This window comes from Varanus komodoensis, unplaced genomic scaffold, assembly GCF_004798865.1.
Source record: "Varanus komodoensis strain SLA01 unplaced genomic scaffold, ASM479886v1 scaffold40, whole genome shotgun sequence".
Taxonomy (NCBI): Eukaryota; Metazoa; Chordata; class Lepidosauria; order Squamata; family Varanidae; genus Varanus; species Varanus komodoensis.
Genome location: NW_025335942.1, coordinates 897,304 through 914,716, shown reverse-complemented (window position 1 = coordinate 914,716; position 17,413 = coordinate 897,304). Strand labels below are relative to the sequence as shown.

Below are 17,413 nucleotides of genomic sequence, written 5' to 3'. Positions count from 1 at the left end.
GTATACAAGCTAATGAAAGCATCTTAGTTTGCCTCTCCACCATCACAGTTTGATTCTTATTAGCAAAATGGCCACATGCTTATTTGAAGTTTTGTCTCTGCTGTAAATGAATCCAGTTTATGGCTTGATATGCTTCCTTTTAAAAGAGGCCCTATAATGAATTCTCCCATCTGTACACAAGACACATCTAGTTCTCAGCGAACAGTCACAGTTCCTTTGTAGTTATTGGAAGTGTTGAAAACTTAATCACATCACAAAGGATGGAAATGAAATGAAATGAGTGGAACAAAGACAGAAACTAAAGAAGATTAAGTAAACAAAAAGCAATTAACTGAGGTTAAATCTTCCTCCCATTGCTCTTTCAAAGATCTGCTTTAAGCAGCTGAAGATTAGCACCCAATTTCAAGGAAAAGATATATGCTTCCCCTCCCTCCATCCAAACCTGACAACAGGTGAGAGCAACGTATGCTAAATACAGATATAGGATCCCTCCAAGGTTTCCCCACCTGTTCTGAAACTCAAGGAGCTCATTATTAATCTTCTCAATGTTCACTTCTGACCAGAGGATATCATAATATCCATTTACGGTATCAATGACATTGTTGTACAGGCTGTAAAGCTTCTGCAACAGGTTTAGCTGCTTCTTGATCTCGAGGAGCTGAGGATACTGAGTAACAGGCAAACCAAAAAGTTCTTCACCTCCAGTGTAAGTGATGTACTTCCGATAAAGGTTGTCAAATCGATTCTAAGGTTTAAAGTTAAAAATGTAAGCAAACTCACAGCACTTGAACTCGCAAGGAAGAGAATTTCAAGAAGACATTCATCTAAAACAGGAACTGTCAACAGCCCAAGTAAACAAGACTAAAGAGGCAACCCCAAAGGATGGAATTTGTCACAGGTTTTGGTTTTCCTTCTTGAACTAGAAAGCCCTGTGAATTTCTACTTGCTATCTTTATGTTTCAGATAGGAAAATGAGCCCCTGCTGCTGCTAGGAGTTTCCTTTTCTTAAAAACACATGCAATTAAGATGCTCAGGAGCCAAGAGTCAGAAAAGATACCTGAAATATGATAAGCCTGTCACTAGCTTCCTGAGGCTCAAGACCATCCACCATGGGACCATTCTGGAAGAGGAAGAGAAGAGTGATCGCATTAATAAAAGTCACACATCCATTTAAAACCCTTCCGTAAAACATACCATCCTTGTTCTAAGAACTTCCATTCTGTCATCCCTATCATGGCTCCACCGTTAGGAGTGCATGTGCATTAAAAAGGCTCGCACGGCGAGGAGTACGGCTGAAAGCCATGCTTTCCTTGGCACCTGCTGACAACAGAAGCTCTCAGATGTGACAAAGCAGTGGGCCATAAAGAGGGTGTTGCGTGTCCTAGGAAAAGGAGTAGCTTTCACCCAGGACGTGAATGTTTGCCTTCACCCTGCAGACCCATGCATCCTATAGTCTGTGCCGTGTGGATTCGTCAGGATCCTGTGGAGAAAAAAGCACCCAGGCTTTGCAACCACTCCAGCCGCTGGGGCATGGTTCACAGGTGCATCTTGATCACCTTCCACATCAACGTATGCTTTCATTCTGGACAGTCGTCTGAATGGGATGGTGTAACATGGTGTCCTGCAACAGCAGGGGGCTGGACCCAATGGCCTTCTGGCCTCTTCAGCTCTGCTATTCTATGGTTCTATGAGGGAATGGGATGTTGCACCATGACTACAACTTTCATATTACCCATGATCACTTCTAAAATACAGTTTTTCAAAGGACTTAGCAAGTCGCCTGTCATGGACAGAGCCAGTTTTGGATAGAACTACTTCTGAATAGAGATTTATCAGCAACCTGAATGACATATCTCCCTTCTTCCAAAATGTAGAAGGAGAAAAACCTTGCTTAATTTGAAACTGATAAATCCCCTGACATAATGAACCACCACTAGCTTAGGGTCCAGCCTGCACTTATATGTCTGAGTTCTTCTCTTCATTCAGGCTTTAGATTTTATAATCGAGTAATAAGTATTAATAAAAAAATGAATATGTATATTAAAATAGAACAGGACAGATTAAAGCATAGCTTCCAATGTCCTTCACAGTCTTTTTATATCAAACTGGTCCAAAACTTGGGGATCATTCTATCTCCAAACAGGTAGGCAAAACTCTAGTTTTCCTTTCCTTTCCATCTCCTTTTTCCTGTCTTTATCACGTTCCTCTTTTCAGCATCAGTAAGATCAACCTGCCCCACAGTCTCCTAGCAACCAGCCTTATCTTCATCCTGGAACACAGATTTATTGTTATGACAAAGCTGTTCTCTCTGTTCTCAGAAGCTACGAGCCTTTCTGGGGGGTGTTTTTTATTGTCTCCTGCTTTGTAAAGATGTTATAGAGGAAAAGCAGGATAAACTGTTAGTACAGCCTCTGGTCCATCCCGGAGTTCTCTCCACTAATTAAACCAATTTCTACTTGGGTCAATACATTATCCACCATTATTAGCTGGACACAGTGGGGAACACAAAACAACAAATGGCATGTACCCCGGTGTGGAATGATGTACAATGCATATGTAAACCTTATCTCATAGCCATCAGGGCACATGTTGCCCTTCCCAAAATAGGTACTGATGTTTCTTTAGAGATGTCAGAACCTTACTGGATGTAACAATTTAGTTCTGGAATTCCAACCTTACTAGAAGAACAAAAAGACTGAATTTTTTTAAAATATTCAGCTATTTACCAACGGATGCTAGCCTTTTAATATGGCCTTATTGTTTCTCAGACTTATTTTAGTCTGCCTCTGTAATTTGTTTCATGAACCCACCTTTTCCTAAGAATGGAAAAGCAGATTACAGATTGCAAATAAGTGTGAGTTGGTCATAGAACAAATCAAGTCACAACCTCTTAAGAAGCAGAAAAATTAGAAAGCAAAGAGGAGGGCAATAAAAATGATCCAGGGCTTGGAAATATTGCCCTTTGAAGACAGACTGAGAGAACTGGACATGTTCAGCCTTGAGAAGACTGAGAGGGGTCATGAGATCCCTCCATAAGTACCTCAAAGGCTGTCACAAAGAGGAAGGTCAAGATCTCTTCTCATTGGTACCAGAGTGTAGGGCTTGGAATATTCAACTCAGGTTGCTGCAACCCAGATTCAGGATAGATAGCAGCAAAAGTTTCCTCAGTGTCAGAACAATACACTAGTGGAACCAGCTGCCTGGAGAGGTGGTGAGCTCTCCCACACTAGAGACATTCAAGGCAAAAGTGGGCAGTCATCTGAGTGGGATGGCGTAATGTCGTGTTCTGCAACAGCAGGGGGTTGGACCCGATGGCCCTCTTGGTTCCTTCCAACTCCACTATTCTGTGATTGTGTGATTCTCCCTTAGAAGCAAAATGACTCTGAGCACATTGTGAAAAGGCAAGATTTCCTAGGGAAGACAGCCATGCTATGGAAAGGCAAAAGCAGAATCATAGAACAGTAGAGTTGGACAGGGTCAAGAAGGCCATCAGGTCCAGCCCCCTACTGGTGCAGGACCCCAACTAACCCACTCAGAGGGTTGTCCAGTTTCTTTTTGAAAGCCCCTAGTGTGGGAAAGCCCATGACCTCTCTAAGCAGCTGGTCCCAGTGTTGTTATGTTGTTATGCCATGATGGCTAGGATTTTTTTTCTGAGATCCAGCCTGAATCTGGCGTGTTGCAGTTTCAGTTTGTGGTTCCATGTTCTACAGGAGGGGATGAGTGAGAAGAGACCCTGTTCTCCCTCTCTGTGGCAGCCTTTTGGGCTCGTACTTGCAGAGTGCCATCTCCTCCCGCCTGGGTCTTCTCTTCTCTTCGCAAGGCTGATGGTTCCCTGTTCTCCGGACTGATGCAGCAGAGGAAGCCACAGCCCTGTGCCTGCAAGACCCATGCAGGGCTTGGGGCTGCCCTGGATGGGCCCTTTGGAGGCCTTCCATTCCAAGGGTCGCTGCAAGTTGGAGGCAACTCGATGGCACTACATAGCAACAGCAAATAAGCGTAACTGTTTTAGAAATGTTACAGTTTTGCAAATTGTCGTGTTTATTGCAGTTGATTTGATCTTGTTTTGCTTTGAATTCTTGTACCTTGCTTTATATTGTATTTTATTGTATCTTGTATCCTGCATTAATGTATCCTGTAAACCCTGAGAGCCTTCTATGCTTAAGTGGCAGTATAGAAATTTAATTTAATAATAAATAATAGTCATAGTAGAAATAATTTGAACAGGCCACTTTTGCTTTACAATCAATCAAAAGGAAGGCACCAAGAGGCCCTGGTTGCCTTCTCGCTAGCTGCCTGCACTGCACCGTCCAAAGTCCCATGGAACCTGGACCGCCATCCCCCGTGGCCTGCCTTGTACTAAAAACTAAAAGGCCTGAACCAAGGATCAAGGCAAGAGGGCAGGTATGTCAGCACCATCTACTTTCAGCTTTTAACACTTGGCATATTTGCAGGCAGCTTCCCAAAGACCTGTACCCAAGAATGAAAACGATTATTCCCAATATGCAATAGTCCTGCACCTTGTCATAATCTAAGTAGTACTGATCACAGTCGTCGACAAATATCTCCACCGTGCTTATTAGCTCTCCTCTGAACTTGGGCTGCAATGCGACCAATTCATTCTGCACCTCATTTGCTCGGACCAGCAGTTTCTCCCAGGCGTAACGCAGCGTGTCTATCTTCTCCATCTCTTCTTTTGCCACCAATAATTCATACTTATTTAACATTGCATAGGACTCCTGGCAAGACAAAGGTTGTTATCTACGACCATCGGAAAGTCTCCGTGTAGCTAGGCACATAACGAAACATTCCTTTGGGATGGAATAGCACCAAGTGGTCCTGCCAAAGATGTAAGGGAATGAGGCTAGTACAAAAGGCATCTAAAAATTAGCAATGACATGGAGCGTAAACATGGAGTGTAGTACATGTTCTTCTACCAGATACAGCCTATATGAATAGTTCAACAGGTGAGTAGGGATGAAGAGATTTTTAGAAAGTTGATCCTGAGAGTGAATTTATTCATGGCTGCAGATCAGAGCCCCAAAGGCATGTGTGTATTTCCCAACAGACATGGCAAATCTCCCAACAAATGAAACACTCCTTCAGCGTGCAAGATATTGCACAAGCTCACCTGAGTGTTGAATGGGGATTCGATGAGCAATCAGGTGCTCATCAGTGTTTCAGGCACAATCAAACTGCTCCTCTCCCTACCTTCAACATTTTTCATTTTGCACGTACAAGATGAAAGATATGCATATGGGCACTTCTGTAAATAAATGAGCTCTCCATGGGTGACATCAGTAGGAGTGAAGCTAAGCTGCAAATCACAAAACTCTGCATTTGCAGATCCTGCAGATTCACTTGGCCAGATGACTGTACTAAAAATGTGAAGTCACTTTTCAGCAATGCAGAAATACTTTTAAATGCAGCACGGAAGGCTTCCCACGGCTCCATGTGTGCTTTGATTTTATTGACATGCTGCTAACAGTTACATCAGAACCATGATAAATGGGTCGACGTCCCATATCAATCATCGTTGACCAAAATGGCTTCAGGCCATCCTTTCAACAGATTCTGCACTAAAAAAAATTGGGGCCATGGAGAAATATATGAAAGTGTCATTTATGCATTGGTTAACTTTAAAAAGGCAGTGTGGAATTAAAAGATGAAAAGCTCGTTCTTTCTTCATAATACTAAAGAATCTGTAACTTGGCATCGATACCGCTCTACAGCTTCTGAGAGTGGGGTGAGGGAGGATGTAAAGACACTGGCTAGAGCAGGGGTCTCAAACTCAGCTTCCCTGGGGGCCGCTGGAAGTAGAGTCTGGGTGAGGCTGGGCAGCATCAAGCGGTGGTGGTGGGCCACTCATCCGGAGGCCGGCCCAGCGCCGCCAGCGCTATGAAGGCTGCAGGGCCCCTCCCCGTGCCCCGCCCGTCCTGGCAAGTGGCCCACGGGCCGCGAGTTTGAGACCCCTGGGCTAGAGTAATCACCTGACCAGCTGCCCCATGCACTTTCTGAAAAAAAGATTCACCGTCCAGAAAGAATGGAGGTAAGACAAGAATGCAGACGAGCTGCACGTTTACATGATCCTGAGCCAAATGCTGTATCTCAGCACTGAAGCAAGTTGCCAATCCCCTTCAAAGTCAGAATTATATCAAGGGCCCCTTAGATGTTTCTAGTTTCCAGGATCAGGCTCAGCAGTACAAGCAGGTAACCATGAATAGGGCCAGAGGTTGAGGAAGGCCTCCAGGCCAGGAGCAGAAAGGGAGAAAATGGGAAAACTACATTCTGTCTTCCTGATTCCAAGTTGAAGGCCAACTTGAGATGATTTCCTGACTATGATTCCCAACGATGTGAATCCCTTTTCCAGTTCAGCTGTAACTCCCAGAAGCCCATTGTGCAGAGTGAATAAGGAAACAAGGTAATAACTTGCAGGCACGAAGGAGTGATGGTAGAGATCAGGTGGGAAGGCTGGGCAAGCCTTTTCTCTGGCCCAGATTCTCATTCCTCATGGTCACAACACAGACTCACAGGCCCAGAACCAAGCCAATGAGTTCCAGTCAGTTTTCATAGGAAATGTCATTGCTGTTTTTAACACTCTTAAGCTGCCTTGAATTCCCACTAGGCATGAAAGGTGGAAAAAGATTCAGTGAATCAATAATAGCAGAAAAGTAGAACAATCTGTCCTAGAACCTCAGGTGTGAGCTGGGAGGAGACAACCGAATGCAGTGCTAGGGCAGGAAACAGGTAAAGGTCACTTTGCAGTTACCTCAATTGGTCCCACTTGGAAATCTATTGAGATCTGTTGCTCTCGGATCTCTTTCAGTGCAGCCATAGCTATCCTTATATCATCCAGATCTTTAATTTGACGGTTCAATTTCTTGCTGATTTCCTCGACAAAGGTAAAGATGTTCTCCATTTCTGTCCTGTAATTCTTGTTACAGTGACGTCCGAATGCAATCATCCAAGCCTTGGTTTCTGTTGTAAGGGCCAACTTTAGGTCCACTGGGAAAGAAATTCAATCAACGATAGCTAGTTAAAGAAGTGATGCCAAATCTCTTCCTGCAACCATCTTTCCTCCTTCATTTGATCCCACAGAGCTGACAGAAATGATGTTATGATATACTTCATTAGAACCAACATGTAGCACAAACAGAGAGTTACAGTATGTTTGTATGCAATTAAATCCCACTGAATTTGATGGCACTTTACTCCCAGGTAAATGTGTGCACAATTTCAGCCTTCACGTTGTTTTAAGCTGTGGTTTCAGACTGAGAGCAGCTAAAAAGATTTGCTGACAACTAAATTATGAAGTTACTGTACCTGTATATAATGCAATGGTTCCCACACATATGTATTCAGGCTCCGAATTAATTTCAGCTGCTAAGTCTCTGTAATAAAGGATTTGGGATTCAAAGTCTGACAGCAAAGGACTTTCTTTGATGAATTCTTCTATGGTTTTTTCTTTCTCCTTCTGCCAGATGTGATGGTAACGTCTGAAACGCTCCAAGGCCACAAGGACTTCCTGAAAAATTCAGAAGGCGATTCTATACACTCAATTACAGTCACAAGGGAAGTAGGGAAGTCAGATCTGCAAAGAACCCAGCGCCCGATCCCAAGCAGCCTGTTTCATTCCATTTTGGTTGGTTCACCAAGCAAAGCAAGAAAACAAGCTGTCCAGAAAAAGTTCATCAGCATCTCATGTTGCAGAGATATACCAGACGACCCTAAAACAGCCCAAGGGTTCTGGATGGTTTGCTAACAGTTCCAACAACTCCCTCAGGCTGGGTTCACACCTAACAACAAGCCACATTGTATGCCCAACAAGGCTTGTATTTGAAAGTATTGCACTGCAATGGAAGCACCGAGGGGGAATTAACCCATGGTGGCTTGTACTATCTGCTGTCTGAATCTGTTCATACAAACTGCCTTCACCCTCAACAGATCCCCAAAGGAGGGATGGGGAAGAGAATCAACTCCCCACCCCTGAAGTTGGAGTGTTCCCCTTCCGCATGAGTTGATGAAGCTGCAGGTTTCTTAATTTGGGAACTCTCTTGGCCGACCTGCACTTTCAGAAAAATAGTCCAGAAGGAACGAAGCGTGATGAGCACATCCCCCACAAAGCAAAGCAAAGCAAAGCAAAGCAAAGCAAAGCAAAGCAAAGCAAAGCAGGAGATTGCTCCCCTGCCGTGATCATTCTCAAATCTGACAAGCTTGATTCCCCCAGAAGAAGCATCTGTCCATGCCATTTCCATCTGCTTCCATCCAGATATATATTAAAAAGTTATTGGCAGTTCTCTTTAAAAAGAGCAAAGATATGAACCCACATAGCACACAAAACCCTGCCTCTATTTCCTCTGATGTTCGGCCAGCACAGTCCCCTTCAGAGGGACCACCGCCGCTAGAAGCATCAGCCCAGTCTGAGCAAGGAAAAAGATTATAGCCAGTTTCGGATTTTCCATGGTTGTCACTAGTGTCCCCAACAATGGATTTCTGCAAAACCTTGTGTTCCTGCCCCAGCTTTTATCACTCTGCTTCACAGTTTCCATTTGATTAAGCAAAGCCCTTTTTCTGTGGAACAGTTTGCTTTTTCCATCTGTTGCTGCAACAGCCCCTCTTCATCATCCTTCTTCTCCTCTTTCCTTCTCATCCCCTGTGCTGTGACTGCATCGTTCTTTTTTAAGAACTCAGGAGCTCTGCTGGACCAGACCAAAAGCCCGCCCAGTCCAGCCCCCTGTTCGCACCGTGGCCAAGCAGCTGCCCATGTGAACCCACATGCAGGGCACGAATGCCGCAGCACCCTCCTACCCAAGCTCCCCAGCAACTGGTGCACACAGGCACGCTGCCTCAGACTGGGGGCAGCCTGCAGGACTAGGAGACACGGACAGCTCCCTTCTCCCTTCTGCCTGATCTGCCTTTAAAGCCACCCAAGTGGGTTGCCATCGCGCTGCCTCATGGAAGCTGCTTCCATCGTTTAAACCTGTTCCATGAGAAGAAGTCCTTCCTTTCATCTGTTCTGCATCTCCCATCAGCTTCACAGTGTGACCCCCCGTTCTCAGTTTAGGAAAGCGGAAGAAAAAGGTCTCCCTCTGACTTCCTTCACACCATGCATAATTTTGTGCCCCCCGTCATGTCTCTCTTTACCTGCTTTTTTCCTCAGCCAAACAATCTCAGCTGGTGTAACCTCTCCTCAGTGGGAAGCGCTTCCAACATTTTAGCTGTCCCTTTCTCCACTTTTTCCAGCACTACAATATCCTTTTCAGGTGTGGTGGCCAGAACTGTACACAGTATTGTAATTGTGGCCCCACCATAGATTTGTATAAGGGAGCCTGATGCTGGCAGTTTTATTTTCAATCCTTTCTTGAGAATGCCTAACGTGGAGGGTCACCAATCTTCATCATGAGCACTGCTTGTTCAGCTACTATCAGCCTGCACTTGGATTAGCGGACAGGACTCGCCCCAGTGTGAACTCCCTTACATTTGCTCACAGTGACCTGCATTTGCCATTTTGGGGCCCATGTACCCAGTTGGGAAAGCTTCTTTTGGATTTTCTCCCGGTCCCTTTTGATTTAAACCACACTAAAGCTTAGCCCCTGGATTGCTTGTACATAGTTCTGGGCTTTAAGGCCAGGGTTCCAAAGGTTCTCTACCCTTTGCTTACCCTTTTGGTAGAATTGATCGCAGTACTCAGAACAGACATCAGTTTGATTATTTCCTTATTCTCCGAAATGGTTTTGTAGTAGTTCTTGCTTTGGGTAGGAGAAGGCAGAATCAGGGAGCCTGTCTCTGTAGGATCTGAAAACACACATGTCCCACAATGACAAATGTCCCATTGATAGAGCAGAGTCAAAAGGCGCCTGGTGTTGCAACGACTCTTTCACCGTCTGTCTTTGCTTCCTTACTTTGTATTGTGACTCACTCCATAAATTGGAGGCCCTCTGGTTCAGGGACTTAGCTATCAGTGGAAGGAGAAATTGCCTTCTCGAGTGTGCTGAACTGGAATTTTTCCTAGTTTATCTGCCTAGTGGCCAATTGGTACCCCAGTAAAATACTGTCATATGCAGCTGCTTCCTTACGGAGGGCTTGCAATCAAAAGCCACTGGACTGGTTCACATGATCACTGCATGATTTATTTCCAGTGCATGCGGGGTGCCATTTTGAATATTCAACCCATCGTGGAGGGTTGCCACTGTCTGACAGGTCATCCGAATCCAGGTAGCAAGGGACGTTTGAGGAGTCCACCAGTATGAAAACCATGACGACCCTGAGAGGAGGTTGAATATTCAAAGTGGCAGCCTGCATGGACAGCAACTGACCACGGCTTATGATGATCAGGTGAAACAGGTAATGCTATAGCTGTGGGGGTTTTTTCTTCCCTAGGGTGGGTAATGAAAGAAGCAGTGGGGAAACATGGGAGGGTTACAGGTTGAAGGAATCTGGTTCCCCCATGACATCCCGTGAATGGGGCAGGGTGAATGCACACCAAAGGCCTGGTCTACATGCATGCTTTGTACTTAAAACCCAACAGAGGCAGGATTCACTGCATACATCCTGGGAAGTCCAAACATTACCATGGATGCTTCCACCTTCATTTGCTTTCATTCCATTCTCAGAATCGCTGTCTCCGTCATTTTGCAGAGCAGCCAGTTTTCTTTCCAGCATCTTTTTCTATGCAGAAATGAGAAAACAGGTTTCTGCCATGTCAAAAACTGAATGTAAGTTATGACAAAAGCCTCAGAAGTGCACGCGCGCATGCACACACACACACAGAGAGCCTACCTTGGATATTCTCTCCTTACTCCACTGTCCAACGCCTTTCATGACACTTACAATACTGTCCACAGCTTTGTTGAGTGTTTGCTGTACTTCCTCAAGAGTCGGCATCATGGCAAAATGTGGAATAGAAAGGATAACACTGGCCTTAAAGATGGGCTGAGCATTCAGTTTCTGCCTGGAGGCATTCGCACTCTCTAAATGGAAATGGAAATGCAAAATGCAAGCCTTATTGCTTCAGTTATTGACTGCTGAAGAAAAATAAGATCCTTGTCTTCCAAACAACCCCAGAGATTCATTTTCTCAGATTTGATAAGTCTGCTGATTTTGTGTGTGACACAGAAAAGCGGTTGAATTGGAGGTTGCCATTGTCCAGGTTGGCTTGGGCTGGGTTTGGAGAACTAAATTTCAAAAAGTATTCCAGTAGTCCTGGTGAAAAACAAGATTACTCTGTGCAATGTCCACTAGATCATCTACACCAAGAGTTCTTAATGTGGGCCAAATAGCCCCCCCCCCGGGGGGGGGCAGGACAGATGGCAATGAACCTTTTTCCCAGCTAACAGTGACTGTAAGGAGGGTCACAGAGGTACATGATCCCCAGGAGGGGTCCATGAGCCAGAAAGGTTTGAGAACCACTGGGTTATACTATCTGGTCCATGAAGAAGGGAGGACCAGTGCCTACTCTGTGGGAACTGGGTGGCCTGTCACTGCATATCCAACATCTACAAACCCCTCTGTGCAAGAAACATCTCTGAGATGCAGTTCCACTCGTACTGTGTGAATGGAAGGCTGCTGAAATCCAGCAGAGAATCCACACTTGAGGAACAGGGTGAGGAGAGGATCTTCACTGATCCCCCTGCATCGCCCAAGATGCTCTACCCTCCTGGACAGATTCTTCAACAGGTGCAGGGGGCTTGCAGGGGAAGAAAGCATCAGAAAGATCCCTTCCTTGCCCTGTTCCTCAAGGATTAGTGAAACTGCCTTAAATGTAGCACTAGATTCAACCAAGCATCTCCCAATATCACAAATGAAGCTGAGTGCAGAGTGCGCTCTCGGGGAGCACCCTCAGCCATGCACTTGGGTCTGTTCTGCACTGTGCTGTTTCTGTTTCAACAGCCACATTCTGCCAATGGCCTGTATCCATACAGGACTGTTTCACTGCAATCTTCAAAGAGAAAGTTCTTTGCATTGCCTAAAGGACTGCTGTGTGTTCCCAGCAGGCTCTTGTAATTTGAAGCAAATTTTGACTGGGATCATTTTCTGGATGGAAGATCTGATGTTCAGGAAAAACTAAATCTTGAGGAACCCTCTGTCTTCATTCAAATCAGAGCAGGTTATTCTACCACTGACAAAGGGAAGTGGGTTGCACACCTTAGGGAAGAACTCGGCTGCTCTGTTTGATCAGAGAGCCCGTGCAGTGTAGCGCTTTGAGTGCTGGACTGGGATCCAGAAGGTCCAGGTTCCAGTCCCCACTCGGCCACAAAGCTCACTGGGCCACTCTGGGCCAGTCACTGATTCCCAGCCTAGTGTTGTCGTGAGGATAAGACTGAGAAGCGGAGGATGAATATGTAAGTTCCTTGAAGGAAAAAGCTGGCATGTAACTCAATAAATAAAATCATTAATGTCTCCTTTGTGCATACTATTAACCTGTGAGGAGACGCAGGAGACAGAATAATCCATTAAAAATCAAGATATGCTGCCTCGCCCTTGATGCGTGCCACATTTATGGCATGGCTCCAGCGCTGCCATATTGGGAAATCCAGTGGGATGGCTCCAAGGACACAGAAGCTGCTGCAGGTACATTTCTAAGGGGTCTGAATGTACATGGTCTGGCCTAGCTGGATCAATCCGTACAGTTACGCCAGGCAACGCCTAGCCTGGGTGCTCTGACATGACGTAAACAAGCCAGGCATTACGGGCTTTTGTGCACCCAGCAGTGTGGGTTCCTCCACCATTTCACCATTCAAGGGGACACGACCTGGGGACTCACCGGCCCCTGGTTTGCAGTGGGAGCTCCTCCCTCCCAGCTTCCCCCAACAGTCTTCAAAAGGCATCTTGTGACACATCCTGCCCTGGGGGCCTGGGAGAAGAAAGAGACCGAGCCCCAAAGAAAAGACGCTTCAGCGAAGAAGCAAGCAAAGAGGAGCGTGCCAACCCAGAAGGACAACAGGTGCAGTGCAAACCTGAGTCAGATCAGTATGTTCGCAACCACCTGGGCAATGAGTACTACCTCTATACACTTTTCCCCCTCCCTCTCTCTTCCCCTCCCTCCTGGCCCCTTTCCTTGTATCTTTCTAGACTGTAACCTTAAGGGCAGGGCAGCCTAGCTATTAATTCTCATAAGCCACCTGGGAGACTTTTGGCTGAAGCCGGGGATAAAAATGCTTTGAATGAATGAATGCACTGCCTGCACTGCCAGCCTCCATTAAAAAGAGCTTGTTAGAATACTGAATGTTCAAAATATTAACCGTCATCAGAGGGGAAGCACTACAGGCAGCTCTCCCTGCTGAACACATCCAAAGGAAGAAAGGTGCTACCTGAGAAGGTGATCACAGAAGAGGCCTGGATACGCTTGCGCAGAGCTTCCAGGGTGTTGCGAGTGACCTTCAGAAGAGCATCCACGTTGCGGTGACTGAAATGGGACAACAGTTCCTGGGCTTCCTCCTCTAGCATTTCCATCTCCTTCTTCTTCTTCTTAGTTAAAGGGGAAGCCAACCCTACGGACATCTGGCTAGCAGTGTGTGAGGATGCCAAGGGGTCTAACGGCCCTTCTTCATCTGCTGCTGAGAACAAGAATCAGAGGACTTAAAATCAGTGCCCTTCTGGCCACCCATTAAGCAGAAACTTAGCACCACTTTCAGAGGCATGATGCCTTTACAGATGCATTTCTGCATCCATCATTGACTCTACGGTGCTCAAACAAGTCAAGTTAAACATGAAAGTCTTCTTGGAATAAGGATGTTTTCAGCAGGTGCCCAAACCAACACCATTTCAGTGCCTGCTTGAGGCGAAAGGAGCTCTTCGGAAAACTCGTCTCCAGTTGGGCCACAGGCCAGTCCAGAAAGTGCTGAGATGACAGCCACAAATGGAGTGCAAAGGCAGCACAGCATGGCTGAGTTCCTGAGGAACAAGCTTGCTTGGCATCTCTGTGTGTGCCTTTTAAGGACAAGCTTCCAGCCCTCAAGCTAGCAAAGGTGTGCTGGACAGCGTGTGTGCAATACTTCGCCAAGTCTCAGAAGCCAGAGGTGCACCAAAAGAAGAGGCAGCAGGCGTCCAGGGGCCCCTTTTTCCCTTGCTCCTCCCCGAATTGGAACAAATGATACAAAAACGGTTTGGGTTTGCTCTGTTTGTATTACGCTTACAGATTGCACAATTTTGTGGAGCATGACTTGGGTTACCTTAGTGAAGGTGCACCCAAGCCTGGCTATGAAACTCATGTTTTCATAAAGTGTGCAGGAAAGGAGAAAGATGGATGTCCTGCATTACCGTCATGGGGCTCCTCCGCTTTGCCACTGCCCGCAAGCATCTCATCCATCTCCACTTTGCCATGTGCGTCCATGTCTAACAACATGTTGATCAGCTCGTTGGTTGCTTCTTCGACCAAGGAGCTTTTCAGATGCAACACTCTGGCTCCCCTCGTACAGAGTTCCTGAAACAAGATATGGAATGCCCAACGCTAGTGTGGCGAGCTAGGCGTCCCTTCCCAATGAAGGCAAGCACTTGAGTTGTTAAAAGAGTCTTTATTCCACACAGCTACGAAGCATTCACAAGCTCTGAAACACACACTCAGGGCAGAAGGTTGACCTCTCGCTCTGACCCTAGTCACCCCAAGCTTTGCTTATGAACCCTCCGGGGCCACTCTCTGGAGGGAGCTGTGCTGTGGACACGGGCATGCCGCCGCTCCTCCCATCACGTTTCCAACTGGCCAAGCCAGTGAGAGCATCAACAGGCCGGAGCATCCCAAGCTCCCCAGCCTGTTCTCCGCCAGCTTCTTTCCCACCATCAGGAATGGGAGGGGACTCAGCGGTCATCCTTGGAGCTCTCTGATCTGCACTGTCTCGGGCTGGCGCTCCAGGAGCCCACGCAGAAGAAAGCTGTTTGTGTGGGGCTCGCCAGGGATGGCGCCCTGCTCAGCCCCTGTGCAAGCAACATCCCTCCCCTGCCCCTCTCACAGCTGTTGCATCTGACCCGGGAAAAGGTTGCCGGCTGCACGAGCATTCGCAGACTTCCTCTTGGCAAAGCTCACTTCCCAAGACTGGGCCAAGCAGGAGAGATCGTCTGCAGAGGCTGGGGGATGGATTTGGGTGAGCTTGGTCTCAGGCCTAGGCAGAAGCCCTGCACTGCTTGCCATGTCCGTTCGCCATCTCTTCTCTTCGGCTTTTCTCTTGCTTCTCTGCCAAGGTATTGCTGCCCGTTTTAACGAGGCATTCCTGCCTGGCAGAGAGAGACTGGACATTGTGGCCACTGGCTGATGCTGCCTGCTGGCTCCGTGGAGAGGCTCACCCCGACAGCTCTGCACTGATGCTTGAAGTGCACCCCCTCCTTGCAAGGTTGGCCTCTGTGATTATACCTTTGTCATGTGAAGGAACTGCTCACAGGTCAGCGGATCATCCTCGGGGAGGTCGCAGAGGGGCAGGCTGCTCACCTCTTGAAGGACAGCATTGATACGGAATTCTATCAGGTCATTTACGCGATTCAGCAGGAGCTCAAGGTCGGCTTGAAGGGCAGAGAGGAGAAAGAGCCCCGTTAACAAGACAGGTGCTTTCAGGGGCCTTCCCCTCCTTTAAGGGTGAGGGGAGAAGGGCAGCTTTTAAGGTCCTTAAAAGGTGTCCTTCCCACGGAGCCACCAGACATAAGGCAGTTTTGCTTCGTTCCTCCTCAAACCATTTAGGGTGGCAGCAGAAAATTATCAAAGCCAATCACTCTTCTTGAAAGCTTGGAAGCCGCAGCAGTGGCTTTTGACCCCGCTCTCAAGAAGCCAAGTGCAGTGACTGTCACAGCCCTTAAAATCCGGGTTGCTCCCAGGCAGCTGCATCAGCGCAAGAGGAAGACGGTGCAGCAGGGAAACCGAAGGCACACACCCGTGCTAGCCAGTTCTCCTTCTCCCCGCAATGAAAACCTCTCCCTGGGCTGAAAAGGCATAAGCACAGCCAGAGACACAGACGCATCCCTTCAAAGCAGCCCCTTTTCATGGCTTCACTCCTTTCTGCTCCATTACCAGGGCTACTAAGAACACAAGGAGGGCCTGCTGGATCAGGCCAGGGGCAAGCGTTCTGTTGACACAGTGGCCCTCCAGCTGCCCACAGGATCCCTCAAGCAGGACATGGGTCCAGCAGCCCTCGTCTCCTGCCTAATCCCCCACCAATCTACGTGGGATGAGCCCACAGTCTGGCATTAGGCGAGAAGGAAGAAAATGTCTCCCTCTCTGCTTTCTCCAAGCCAAGCATATGGCCGAGCACCTCCGTTGTGTCTTCCCTTCCTGGTCTTTTTTCGAAGCTACACAATCTCAGCGCCATATGTCACCCCCCTCCCCAAATTATCAAGCTCCATATCAAAGTGCAAAGAAAGCAGACGAATTATCGGCAACAGTGGTGCTTCTGTTCAGAAATCGTTCCTCGTTCCCGAAGCTGAGAGAGTCTCTCCCGGCATTTGAACGCAAGAGGACAAGGAGGGTCAAACAAAAGGGGCAGCTGGTAATCATCAAAGCTGACAACTTTCTTTTTGCTGTCATTTGACATAACCTCACCAAAATTGGTGCTGTTTGACCTCTCTGCAGGCTATCGAGACTGAGCAGTTTCTGGGGAAAGCTGCAGCCCCGGCAGGTCATTTCAGCTCTGTTTGCATACGCATCATTTATAGTCCCAAAGGAAAAGCACCCATATTGCTACTGGGTCTTGCAGAGACTTACCAAGTTTATCCAAAATTTGCTGCACATAGTTCTCGATGTTCAGGGACGTCCAGGTGAGTATGGTCATCCCAGGCTGAAGAGCATCATCCACTCTGGCCACATGTGGCATCATCAGCATGTGAAGGGGAGCTTGGATTTTGGATTTCACCCGCTTGTACTCTCCCAGCATCATCTGCAATGAGGCCCAGCAAGAACTCTGAACACCCGGGGGAAGCCCTCATTGACTTAACTTGCGGAGCTCTGCTCTATAGATTTCGCAGCAGAGCAGCAGAAACTGTGGCCGCTAAGCTGAGCAAAGCCCTTCTTCCATGCCTTGTGTACCAGGCAGGTGCTGGACAACCACCTTGCTTTGGCAGCCCCAGACAGGCAGCAAAGCCAGGTGTCTCAAGCTCCTGAGGGGCTGCCACATACAGCCTGATGGACCGTAAGTCGTGGAGCTTTATTTTCAGGACTTCTGAGTTACAAACAACTCGATAATTGGCACAGTTCTTAAAAAAAAAATTTAAAAAAGGAGGATGAGACAGGATTAGCAGCAGCTTATCTCATCATATTTGTTCTTGTGTAACCATGCCATGCTATATCAAAGCCTCTCATTTTTCATTAGCGTTTCAATAAGCAGGCCAGTGATTAACGGAGAGCACACCGTAATGCAATGTCCGGGCTCTTACAAAGTGGGTGGGTAGGAGGCAACCCAAGCAGATTAAAAAGAAGTCTCGTGGATGAGGTGTCAAGGCG

At 47.1% G+C, this 17,413-nt stretch overlaps 1 protein-coding gene across 1 annotated transcript in view; it reads right to left on the bottom strand.

Annotated features, from left to right (window-relative positions):
* Window positions 1-17,413, bottom strand: part of DNAH5 (dynein axonemal heavy chain 5) — a 140,449-nt gene that overhangs the window by 88,485 nt on the left and 34,551 nt on the right. The window contains exons 16-27 of the mRNA XM_044442817.1: window positions 16,679-16,850; window positions 15,341-15,486; window positions 14,257-14,419; window positions 13,308-13,553; window positions 10,777-10,967; window positions 10,569-10,665; window positions 9,659-9,792; window positions 7,321-7,522; window positions 6,767-7,002; window positions 4,518-4,736; window positions 1,058-1,120; window positions 507-745 (exon numbers count right to left, since the gene is read on the bottom strand). Coding sequence (XP_044298752.1) covers window positions 507-745; window positions 1,058-1,120; window positions 4,518-4,736; window positions 6,767-7,002; window positions 7,321-7,522; window positions 9,659-9,792; window positions 10,569-10,665; window positions 10,777-10,967; window positions 13,308-13,553; window positions 14,257-14,419; window positions 15,341-15,486; window positions 16,679-16,850 — 2,108 coding nt within the window. The remainder of the gene's footprint in view (window positions 1-506; window positions 746-1,057; window positions 1,121-4,517; window positions 4,737-6,766; window positions 7,003-7,320; window positions 7,523-9,658; window positions 9,793-10,568; window positions 10,666-10,776; window positions 10,968-13,307; window positions 13,554-14,256; window positions 14,420-15,340; window positions 15,487-16,678; window positions 16,851-17,413) is intronic.